Below are 12,116 nucleotides of genomic sequence, written 5' to 3'. Positions count from 1 at the left end.
TGTGGACAGGTGGTTCTTCCTGTGATGGTGGGACAGGGGTGGCGGCTGGCACCAGATCTGACATGCACCCCGTCCTGTCTGGCAACCTGAAAGCCAGTCAGGGAAGGCCTGACAACTTCCAAGAGGACCCTGAGTGAGTTCATGCTTACATGTGGGACCCTGAGCCTAGTCCTGGTCTTCCCATAGTGCGAGCCATTAGCTCCCAGGCCCCTTCACCCAAGGCACCCAACGGGTCCAGAGTCCGGACTACCATCCTGGTGGCTCCTGGCTCTAGGGTGGAGTCTAAGTCTCCAGTTTGGCCTCACAGCCCTGGGTCTCTACTAGGGAGGGACCTGGCAGGGTTATGCTGGGAAGGCCTGTTATGGAAATGACTGCCTGACTGTCTTGATGCAGAGGGGTGTTCCTGGGGATTAACTTCAGGTGGGGATGTCTCCCCAAATGTCCAAAGGAATAATAAAGAGTGGGGAGCACAATGTGAGTGTGAGGAAAAGCCTATCCCTGCCCAGGGCAGAAGCGGCCTCCTGTAGGGTGGTGAAGACCCAGGCCTAACAGCTGTACATGTTATGTTGAAGTCCCCCTGCCCCAGCAGCATCTTCTCAATATGCACACCTTAGGAAAGGAAGCTGGGGCTTTAGTAGCCTCTGAGCACCACTGGGTGGACAGGGCCAGGAGGGAGGAAAAGTAGACTTGCAGGAATAAGTAAAGGAAGCGCTGAACGTGTCCCTTTAATAACAGTTAAAATAAATAATTGTTTAAAAACAGGTAGCAGAGCTGCATTGGGCAGAACCAGGACTCTGGGGTAACATAGAGCCGGCCCCTCATCTCCCTGCCTGTCACTGTTGCTAGAGGTTCAAGGAGAGGAAGCCGGTTCCTTCAGGAACCCCACCCTCTCTTTTGAGATGGTTTCACTATCCCTGAAACTGATTATGTACACCAGGCTGTCTGAGAATTTGAGGCAACTTTCCAGCCTCTGTGGAGGCTGGGACTCCAGCTGTGCCCCATACCACGCCCAGCTCTCCGCTTTGGAAACAGACTTAGCTAAAGCTGAAGAGTCTCTGGGAAAGGGGCTTACCTGACCTCTCCAGTCCTGAGACCAGCTGCCTGCATCTGGGCACTGGTCAGAGATCACTGGGCAAGCCTGGGTATGGCCTCTGCTGCACTTCTGAGTCAATAAATAAGCAATAAATACACATAAACAGAAGGGCATCCTCTGTGGGGGTGCCTGGGACGTCTGGCCCAGAAAAAGCCCAGTTGAACGACGGTGGGGCCTCAGCAGAGGTCATCACTGTGCAGACCTGGGAAGAACACAGGTGCAACCAACAGGCACTCTGATGAACTCGGTGTGGAAGGCGAAGGATCCTGGTGTAGGGTCTGAAGCACCGTCTTGCGAGCAGGGCTGCCGCCGCAGCACCAGCAGACTCTGCAGCAGCTGCACAGAGTTCAGGGCGGCTGTCTCCCGGCCCGTCTTGGCGTTGATGCAGCCACGACACAGACATTCTGCCACCGCCAGCTTTTGTGGGAAGCGGTTCTGGTCTGTGTCAATGCTGTGGGGACAGGAGCAGTGAGAATACTCAGCTCTGATCCTACCTAGAACTAATTTAAGCTCTCGCAAGCAGCGTGGTGGGTACGGCACCCTTTCCCTGCCCCTTGGAGCTCCACCCTGTTGTGGCTGCACCACTTGCTGTGGAACGGGCAATCTAAGAGTTCAGGATTCGAACGTCACGGACAGAAAGGTACAGGCACCGAGAAGGTTGGCGTTCAGTTGGTGCTCAATCAATGGTGTTGCCTACATTTAACCCCTGGCCTTTGAGAACACAGAACCAGGGCCTTTAATGGGGGTCCTGTGATGGAGGAGGGTCATCTGTCTATATGTTGCTTTCATTGGTTAATTAATAAAGAAACTGCTTAGCCTGATAGGTCAGAAAATTAGGTGGGTGGAGTAGACAGAACAGAATGCTGGGAAGAAAGGAAGTGAGGCAGACGTGACGCCCCTCCTCTCCAGGCAGACGCTGAGGAGCCAGCCACCAGGTCAGACATGCTGAATCTTTCCTGGTAAGTCACCACTTTGTTGTGCTATACAGATTATTAGAAATGGGTTAAGCAAGATGTGAGAATTAGCCTATAATGGGCCAGGCAGTGTTTAAGTGAATACAATTTGTGTGTTGTTATTTCGGGTGTAAAGCTAAGCATGCTGGAACCGGGAGGGACGGAAAGCAGGCCTGCTTGCCTCCTCACTACAGTCCTGGTCTCACTTGGCCCAAGCGACAGCTTCTTAGGGGAATGTGTCTTTAAAGGTTGGGGTGAGCACACCTATTGCGCAGGTGAGAAACTAAGGCTCCAGAGTGGGAATAAAGTCACCCTCCCATCCCACCCGTGGGGAGCCCCCGATCAATCTCACCGATATTTCCATGGTGAGATGGAGCGCTGGTGGGTGTCAGCTTCCAGCACCTCCTCTGGCCGCAGCACGGGGCACTGTGTTCCAGCTAGAGGTCTTTCATGCTGTCTCCTGTGGCCTGTGGCCTCCAGAGTGGACACCAGGGCCACAGGGAGGGCCTGCTCCCACCTGGCACTTCGGGTTAGCAGGTGTGGGGGAGCCTGGCCATGAGACAGCTCCTCAGCAGAGTAGCACCTCAGGGTCCCATGGCTTCGGGGGTTCCCCCGGAATGGGAGGTCTTGGTGGGTCATCCCAGAAGGCAACCAGGCTAGAAGCAGGAGACGCTGGGGAACAGGCAGGTGTATGGTTAGGGGTAGCCCAGAGAACACCCCATTTCCTCCAAATCTTGCAGGTTCTCACAGAAAAGATAGGGTTTAGACTTTCTTCTGTAAGTGGGGAAATACGCTTCGCCTAAAGGCATCCCAGCACACCCAGGCTCAGACAGAAGCCCCCATCATCCACCCTTCTGGGATAGGCTGTCCTTAGGAGGCTGGGAAAGGTGCCAGGCTCACCATCACAGTGCCAATGACAGTAGCCATGGCAGCAGACATGGAGCAGGCCTCACACCTGGCGATGGTCCCAATGCTGCACCTGGTGGAGACCGGCTGTGTGCTTCTTTATACCTGGGGCCACACCTGGGGAAACTCCAGCACTCTGCTTCCTCCTCTGGGTCTGTCCCTTTGCATCACACAGTTGTCCAGTAGGTCCTGAGAACAGCCGCTGGGCCCAGCTCGGCCACGCCCGCTGCGTCACAGACACTTAGGATCCTTTTCGAGGCACCCTCTCTACCCAAAGGGACCCTACCCAGTGGAATGCCCGTGAAAAGCGAGGGGCCCTGGCTGATGGGGCAAAGGGGTTTCAGCTGAGCTGCTCTCAGCAGCTTGCCGCTTTGACTTGTGCCCTTCTTGCTGTTCGTGGTTGGCACTGGGGTCTTACATGTTACTTCCTGCCATGGGTCCTTGAGGTTCAGCCTCTGGACCTGTGGATGGGCACTGAGGTTGTGCTTCTTGCCTACGGTGGTCATCATGAGCCCCTTCCCTGTACAGCCAGGAGAGATGCTAGCTGGGTCTTAGTGAGGGTCCTACAGGTTTTTAATTTTTTTTTTTTTGTTTTTGTTTTTTGAGACAGGATTTCTCTGTAGCTTTGGTGCCCGTCCCGGAACTAGCTCTTGTAGACCAGGCTGGCCTCGAACTCCCAGAGATCCACCTGCCTCTGCCTCCCAAGTGCTGGAATTAAAGGCGTGCGCCACCACCGCCCACCTTAGGTTTTTATTCTTTTTTTTTTTTTTTTTTTTGATTTTTGAGACAGGGTTTCTCCGTAGCTTTTGGTTCCTGTCCTGGAACTAGCTCTTCTAGACCAGCCTGGCCTCGAACTCACAGAGATCTGCCTGCCTCTGCCTCCCGAGTGCTGGGATTAAAGGCATGCGCCACCACTGCCCAGCTTAGGTTTCTAATTTTAAAAAAACTTTTATGAGGATGAATGTTTTGTCTGCATGTGTGCCTGGTGCCCATGGAAGCCAGAAGAGGGCCTTGGATCTCCTGGAACTGGAGTTATGGCTGGTTATGAACCATCATGTGGGTGCTGGGAACAGAACCTGGATCTTTTGCAAGATCAGCCAGTGCTTTTAACTGCCGAGTCTTCTCTCCAGCCCCTCTCCTATCATTTTATCCAAGAAAAAAAATTCTGGGGCGGGGAAGGAAAGCCCACTGGAAACGAATGCAGTTATTGAAGGACGCTTGTTGGAGTCTGGAGCCACCGGAAGCGCCCCCTCCCTCACTGAATCCCATTTAACACAGCTGGCTAGGGTGGGCTGGGTCCTGTGGATGCTTTTATCTGAAAAGAGGACAGGTGGGAGCCAGATCTTGGGCTGTTTTGAATGCCTAAGGTTTGGCTGTCATTCTGGGAAGGCCTTTACCCTGGGGCCCCTTGGGGATCCGGTCACCTCTGAAGCAGAAGGGCCTGTCTGGCCTGGTTTTTGCGAGAGTCTAGAATGTCCAGCTGTGGGCGGGTAGTCACAGGTCCTTCTTCAGCCCCCACACTTAGAAGCAGCCTCGACCTGCGGGCAGGAGAGCTGGGGCAGCACACCGGGTGCCCTGGGGGTGACTTCTCAAAGGGATGAAGGGACAGCTCTGCTCACAGACTCGATAGGCCACCATGAGGGCAGTGCTGTGCTGCCAGCTGCCTGGGGTCAATTGAGTCACTCAATGCTGACTGACTGTTGCTGTCACAGATCCACAGAGCACCAGGCTGCTGGCCTGTTCCCAGGGCCTCAGAATCTAGTGTGGATACAGCCCCTCCCCTCACAGAGAACAATGGCGGATGGGGACTGAGACCGTCTAAGTGCCCTCAAGGAAGCCCCTTCTGAAATGAAGCTATGGCTGAGATGTTTGGTGCAGAGCCCAGCCGTGGTCCCTTCCTCGGCTGACCTGCTGACCTCCAGTTTCTCCCTGGCACATACATGTGCCTACCAAAGTGCATGTAAACATGTCAGCTATAGCTGCCGGGCTCCAGGGCCTTGGAGAAGATCTTGGTGGACATGGGTGGGGTTTTCCGGGCTACGGTCTTTCTGCCTAACCAATGGGCACACTGACATGATTCCCATGACCCTTCTGCATTGTCAGTCTGTGAGTCACAAGACACAGGTGGGAGGGAGGTAAAGGTGAGGGAAGAGTTGGGTCAGCTACATCCTGGAAGAGAGGGCTGGGCCCGTAGATTCCAGCTTCTTCTTGGGTCGGGATCTTTCTGTTTAACAGCACCTAATGTCCCCGGAAGAGCAGTAGAAGGAAAGCTAGGGAAGGTGTGTGTGTGTGGGGGGGGGCGCACGAAGGGCCCACTTCAGAGTGCCCCACTCTAGACCAGCCCTTTGCCTCACCAGTGCTACCTTACCTCTCCCAGAGAGGAGCAGGGGCCACAGGACTCCTTGAGGAAAGGCCATTGTCGAGGCGGGGCCAGTGGGAAGGAGTCCACTGATACCTTCACCTTCCACCTCTCATCCACCTTGTACCCCAGGACAGGAATGAGAACAATGGCTTTGGAGACGTGTTCAGCTACTTCCCTGCTTTCATTCTTTTAAAGATTTATTTATTTATTATGTATACAGTATTCTCAGTATTCTGTCTGCATGTATGCCTGCAGGCCAGAAGAGGGCATCAGATCTCATTACAGATGGTTGTGAGCCACCATGTGGTTGCTGGGAATTGAACTCAGGACCTTTGGAAGAGCAGGCAGTGCTCTTAACAACTGAGCCACCTCTCCAGCCCCCCTGTTTTCATTCTTCAAGGAGCTTCAGCTTACCCTGCTTCCCAGGCAGGGAAACTGAGGCTCAGGGCAGTGACAATTTATCCCAGGCTGTACAGCAAATGTGCCGGCAGAGCTGGATTTTAGCCAGGATCAGCCTGCTCCGTGTCTGGTGTATTTAAGTACAGTCTATAGCTTTACTGGTGCAGATGGATTCCGAAGACGTAGGGAGAGCACTGGGGTGATTGGGTGGGGCCTGGAGTCTCAGGAGGCAAACAGGCCCATGGACCTGTCAGGTGCTATCCTGTGGCTTCATAGGAGCCAAGCTGGCCCAGATAATCTCAAAGATGAGACTGCTCTACTTCCTCTGCCAGGTCCTAAGGCTGGGATATGTGGACCTGTGTGCTATGACCATTTTTCAGATGGAACCCAGCAGAATTGACCAGGCCTCCTTCCTTAACTTACAGCTCCTTACTGATCCCATACTTGTGGCTGGCAGCTGTCCTGAGCCCAGCTAATCCCATGCACAGATTCAATCCATTCTGCCCAGCCCTTGAAATGCAGGACACTCCTGGGCCAGGATAGCAGCAGCATACTGGTCTCTGAGCGCCCACGTTCCATGGGTGTACTGAGGTAACAGCAGGACAGCTGGTGTCAAGCGTGGTCCCAGACCATGTCCTGTAACCTTTGGTCTCAGTGCCCGTCTTCCCACTCAAAGCCTGCTTTGGATTTTTTACCCACTAGTGTCTGGGTAGGCAGTCTGAGGGATCTGAATGCAGCTCTCCTGGCAGACACTGCCTAAGGCTGTATGATGGAGGACAGAGAGAGAGTGGGGTGTGGGGGCCAGGGCACATACTAGTGTTGGAGGCAGAAGGTGGGTAGCCTTGCTCCTGAGGTTCATTCGTTAAGTCCCAGGTTAGGCAAGAATGGAAAAGCACCCAAGAGGAAGGATGCTGAACAGCCTGCCCTGGTTGGGCAGGCCCGCCTGCACACATCATGCTTGCCCTGGCTGTCTGGATCAGGTAAAAGCGGGAAGCCTGGAGATCTCAAGTTTGGTTGCTGTTGGTCTATTTAGAATTGCTTGGTGGGGCTGCATCTCTCCTAGGCCTGGACCCAACAGCAAGGCTGACTGTTCCTCTGATCCGGTGGCAAGGCTATTGGGAATGTTTATATTGGACTTCCCTGGGTGAAAATCAGAGCTTGGGGAGAGATTAGCTGGTAGAGCTTCCCTTGCCAAGAGGAAGGATCAGAGTTCAAGTCTCAGAACCCATGTAAAACGCTGCTTGTGCTGGGGAGGTAGATAGGAGATCCCAAGACTTAAGAGTTCAGCCAGTCTGGTCTAATTGGTGGACTCCAGGCCAGTGAGACCCTGTCACCAAAGAGGTGGAAGGCATTACTCAGAAAGACACCTGAGGTTGTCCTCTGGCCTCCTTCAAACTTGGGGGCTTTAGGCATGGTACTTCCTGGAAGGTGGTGATAGAAGAGATAAGGTTGGGGCTGCCACAAGACCAGTAACGTTGTCTGGGAAGGCACTGTGGCGCTGGCCTCTCTGGAGCTGTCTGCACTGGGCAGGCCTTATTAAAGGACTCTCATGGAGAGTAGTAAATGCAAAGAAGACACTGGAGTGTCCCACTCTTGTCTAGGCTTTGCATATCCTGGACCTGAACACATGCCTGGGTCAGGGCCAAGTGGTATGTTCAAATCAAGAGTGACAAATGACCTTATAGTTGGGGTCAGCCTAGCCAGGGCTCTCCGCAGGAAGGGAGACACCTATCACTCCAAAAGAAGCCAACCACAAGAGCTGGGCTGCTCTTCATTTAACAGGATGGGAAAACTGAGGCTTAACACATTCCAGGGCATGGAGATTCAAGCAGTCTGTGCTGGCTGGTTTGCTATGAGATTATACTCTTGTATATTGTAGATTTGTCACTTGTATTAGTTTAATAAATGCTGATTGGCCAGCAGTCAGGCAGGAAGTATGGGCAGGGTGACCAGATTAAGAGAATTCTGGGAAGAGGAAAGACAGAGTCAGTCACCAGTAATATACAGAGGAAGCAAGATGAGGCTGCCTTACTGAGTAAAGGTACCAAGGCACATGGCTAAACACAGATAAGAATTATAGGTTAAGTTGTAAGAGTTAATTAATAATAAGCCTGAGCAGTAGGCCATACAGTTTATAATTATTATAAGCCTCTGTATGTTTCTTTGGGGCTGACTGGCTCCTGGCGGGTGACAGACATCATCTGCTCCAGGACTCAGGGCTCTGCTGGAGTGCTTGGTCCATTTTAAGCTAAAGCTTGGGTGTCCAGTGGGGAGGAAGTGCAGGCCCACACAGATACCACCAGGACCAGAAACTGCTTATCAAAATATTTTATTTTAGGAGATCGCTCAAAAAAAGACCCTCCACATTGGACAGACACCCCAACAATACCCTTGGCCTTATTTTATTTTTTTTGTTTTTTTCCTTTTTAATCAACTAAAACAATTTGATGCTTAAAATAAAAGACAGGAAATGTTTTCCAATCAGACTTTAGGCAAGAATATATATATATATATATATATATACTTCTGATCCGGGGGAGAGGAGGGATGGTGCTGCCTGTGGTCCAGGAAATATTCAGCTTTCCTGTTCCCAGAAAGGAGACTCTGCTGGAAACACGCAGCCAGGAAGCCACCTGGGAGAAATGAGGATGGAGGCCGAAGAGTGTGAATCCAGTCCCTGCGTGCCTGAAGCTCTTAAGTTATTCAGAGCTGGTGCTCCCTGTCTCAGTGCGGACCTGTCCGCCCATCCGTCCGTCCGTCTGTCTGTCTGTCTGTGGAGACTCTATTCTGGAAGGAGCTGGTTCAGTCTGGTGGAGAGGTTGGGATTCAGCGTCATCTTCATCTTGTGTGTGGCTTCTTTTCCAGCTGAGAAACTTTTTTTTTCTTTTTTAATTTTTAAAAAGAATCACAGCCAAAATAAGACATTAACTGGAAAATCCAAAACGGCTGCGCTTACCCTATTTTTATAAAACACTTAAGAGTCTACTCCAGGGAATGAGCTGGGCCTACTACACTTTCCCGGGGATCTTGGCCCGCTTGCGAGCGATGGCATCCTCGACAGCCTTGAGCTGTTTAAGGAGTTCCTCCCGCCGTGACAAGGTGCTGGCCTTCCCTGACTTGGTGCCTGCAGCAGCAGTGTCTGTGGCTTTGCCGGGCACACTGGTGACCTTGCTGGAGCTCTTAGACTGGGGTGACAGTGGACGCTTCCTGTAGGGTTGAAAAGATGTGAGGAAGATGAGAAAGAGCACACCCTGGGGTAAGCACCCAGAGCTCCCCACTTCCTCTGTCTGGGCTACCCCACAGCCTCTTCTGGTCACCCCACTATGAGGCCATCCTGAGACTCAGTCTCCCTTTTTAGGGCCTTTCAACAAGGTAGGATTGAGCAGCGTGCTAAGGCTGAGCCTGAGGGTTCTTAAGAGAGTGGGTTAGGACTGCTCTGTCTCCTATCTGTTCTTCCCACAGCCTCCCAGGTCTCCCACACTGTTAAAGGCTATTGGCCTGTCCTGGATAAGAGCAGGGACTTACCTGTCCGCTGGGGCAGCAGGGGCTTTAGCGTTTTGGCCTCTCTGCCTCTCTGGCTTTGGGGAGCCCATTCTTCCCCCTGATTTCCGGTCCCGAGAACCTGGCCAACAGGGGAGAGAGTGAGACCACTGTTCTCTATTTGGGGGTCACCAGAGGACCCAGGTCCAAAGTGTCAAGGTGGCCAGGTGTGGTTTGCTATAATCTTAGCACTGGGAAGTAGAGGAAGGAAGATCAGAACATTTCTCCCTATGTGTGATTGTGTGTGCATATGTATAAACAAAAACCAGAAGCTGGGCGGTGGTGGCGGACACCTTTAATTTCAGGAGACAGAGGCAGGTGGATCTCTGTGAGTTCGAGGCCAGCCTGGTCTACAGAGTGAGTTCCTGGACAGCTAGGGCTGTTACACAGAGAAACCCTGTCTTGAAAAACCAAAAGAAAAAAAAAAAAGAAGTTGAACAAGCCAATAGCAGCACAACCTCCACAGCTTCTGTATCAGCTCTGCTCACAAGGTTCCTGTCATTTCTTCCTTCCATGATAACAGCAATGTGGAAGTGTAAGCCAAATAATCCTTTTCCTCCCCAAGTTGCTTTTGGTCATGGTGTTTCATCACAGCTAAGACTTTGGGTGTTAGAACTTGCCCAGAAAGAACCAATTCACGCTTGTTGTCCTTGACTTTTGCTTTTAATGCTGTCTCATGTAGCCCAGGATGGCTTGGTACTCTGTGTAGCTAAGGATAACCTTAAACTTCTAATTCCTTTGCCTGCACCCCTCAAGTGCTGAGATTACAGATGCACACACTGTATCATATGAAGCTGGGGACCAAATGATGCAAGCCCTCTACTAACTGAGCCACACGCCCCTACCTCATCCCTGTTCTTGTTTGTACTGGAAGGGTTGTTCACCATGAACAAGTTGTGCACTGCATGTCACATACAGAGGCTCGTTATCAGTAACTTTTTATGGTGCTGGGTCAAACACGGGATCTTGTGCTCTACCTCTGAGCTACATTCCCATACTATTATTTAAAATAAAGATTTGTAAATTTTCTCACCACCAGGTGGTAGTGGCGCACACCTTTAATCCAGCACCCTGGAGACAAAAGCAGGTGGATCTCTGCGCCTCTGCAAGTTTGAGGCCAGACTGTTCTACAAAAGGAGTTCCAGCCAGGGCACAACAGTTACATAGCTTTTGTCAGTTTAGGCTCGAAAAACCAAAAAAAAGAAAAACAAAACAAAAACAGCAAAACAGCCGGGCCGTGGTGGCGCACGCCTTTAATCCCAGCACTCGGGAGGCAGAGGCAAGCGGATCTCTGTGAGTTCGAGGCCAGCCTGGTCTACAAGAGCTAGTTCCAGGACAGGAATCAAAAGCTACGGAGTCAAAAGCTACGGAGAAACCCTGTCTCGAAAAATCCAAAAAAAAAAAAAAAAAAAAACCACACAGAAAAACAAAACCGAAAAACAATAAACCAAAACCAAACCACTTTCTCATCATGCACAGTGGTATACACCTATAATCCTAGCACTTTGGAGGCTGAGGCAGGAGGATCATGAGTTGGAGATAAGCCTGGGCTACTGAGCTTATCTAAAAGTGAAATGCAACTCTATCTCCAATCTCCATGCTGTGTACACGGGATGAAACAATGTGGCGGAGCTCTCAGGCGCTCCAGCACTCACAACAGATGCACTGTCAAGGCCCTGCAGGTGGGGCCTTCTGGCTCATCTGACCCCATGGTATGTCTCAGGCCCTGGAGCTGGGAGGCTCACCTCGGTCTGGGGACAAGTTGGCTTTCTTGGCTGGAGGGCTCTGCCGGTCTTTGTCTGATGGCTCATAGCGCTTCCTGCTTCCTTTATCAGCCGCCTGAAACAGCACAGTACTGTAAGGGTGGTAGGGCCTGGGTGGTCGTTAGGCAAGGAAGAGGGTGGTGGTGGATCTGTTGTCACTGGAGAATGGGTCTTTTCTCCCATGGTCCTTATTTTGGCCCTGCCCTCCCTCCCAAACCCCACCAATAAAGCAATTCTGTGGTCCTTGTGACCATGTGATAGGATCCTTTGTGCTGTATAGGGAGGGGCCTTGCAGGACCCCAACATGTCAGGCCTTGGCCCTTCCAAACATGTGCGGAGCTTTGAAGACAGAACCCAGGCTTGCCTGCCTGCTATCCCAGGACTGGCACATGAACTGTTAACGCTGAGGTGCTAACCTCTGGACTGTGCTGGTGCATGTTTGAGACACCTGGGCCTCTCTCAGCTTGGGGCAGGTGGAACACAGCAGCAGGCCCAGGTGAGCTCTACTGCCTGTCAGTTGGTCTCACCTTATTCAGCAGGGTCAGCTTTATCTCCTTGTGGGCAACAAAGGAGCCCTGCTGGGGCTGCCCAGGGGCTGCTTGCTGAGGTGTCGCTGCCTGCTGGGAGGACTTCCCACCTGCTGGAGCTTTAGAGGACTTGGGTGGCTGCGTGGATGGATCCCGTTTTCGCTTTTCCTCTCTTACTCCGTCTTCTTTCTTAGATTTTCCTGTTAACGATAAACCCTCAGTTCCTGTGCACACGAACAGTGAAACAGTGTCTGTTTAAAGCTCACCCCTGATTCTACACCCCCAGGACAAGGGCCTGCATACCTCTCTCTTTCTTGGTCTGGGCAGGGGTGGGGGATCGAGAGCTGGCTGAGGACACAGGACTGGCCAGGTCTGCATACATGTCCTCTGAGTCCACACTGTGCACTGAGCTGCTACTTGAGGTGGCGCTGGACACCGAGGAGACGCTGCTCACACTCAGAGACCTAGACACAAAAACACAGCTGTGCCCCTCAGCCCCATGCTGACTGCAAAATGGCTGGGCTACAGGCTGATGGCAGGGGGATGTCTCTAGGGCTTGTCTTTACCCAGTTT

At 52.1% G+C, this 12,116-nt stretch overlaps 2 protein-coding genes across 9 annotated transcripts in view; both read right to left on the bottom strand.

Moving 5' to 3' along the window:
* Positions 1–1,279: 1,279 nt before the first annotated feature.
* On the bottom strand, positions 1,280–2,700 carry Il17c (interleukin 17C). Its single transcript, XM_075977971.1, has 2 exons — positions 2,399–2,700; positions 1,280–1,544 (listed from the first exon to the last, which is right to left on the bottom strand). Exons 1-2 carry the CDS (start codon positions 2,683–2,685, stop codon positions 1,283–1,285), a joined length of 549 nt encoding a protein of 182 aa, XP_075834086.1. The 5' UTR covers positions 2,686–2,700; the 3' UTR covers positions 1,280–1,282.
* A 5,326-nt stretch (positions 2,701–8,026) lies between these two features.
* Zc3h18 (zinc finger CCCH-type containing 18) overlaps positions 8,027–12,116 on the bottom strand; it is a 38,582-nt gene continuing 34,492 nt past the window's right edge. For 5 of the 8 annotated variants that reach the window (XM_075977509.1, XM_075977515.1, XM_075977514.1 and 2 more), the window contains 5 exons: positions 11,847–12,007; positions 11,544–11,743; positions 10,999–11,092; positions 9,239–9,335; positions 8,027–8,920 (listed from right to left, as the gene is read on the bottom strand). In XM_075977509.1, coding sequence (XP_075833624.1) covers positions 8,722–8,920; positions 9,239–9,335; positions 10,999–11,092; positions 11,544–11,743; positions 11,847–12,007 — 751 coding nt within the window. In that variant the 3' untranslated portion in view covers positions 8,027–8,721. The remainder of the gene's footprint in view (positions 8,921–9,238; positions 9,336–10,998; positions 11,093–11,543; positions 11,744–11,846; positions 12,008–12,116) is intronic. The other 3 variants (XM_075977510.1, XM_075977511.1, XM_075977516.1) reach the window with 2 other exon arrangements.

The sequence above is a fragment of the Microtus pennsylvanicus genome, chromosome 6 (genome assembly GCF_037038515.1).
Source record: "Microtus pennsylvanicus isolate mMicPen1 chromosome 6, mMicPen1.hap1, whole genome shotgun sequence".
NCBI classification, from domain to species: Eukaryota; Metazoa; Chordata; class Mammalia; order Rodentia; family Cricetidae; genus Microtus; species Microtus pennsylvanicus.
The sequence above is the reverse complement of the archived record's forward strand: the minus strand, read 5'-3'. Positions and strand labels throughout refer to the sequence as shown.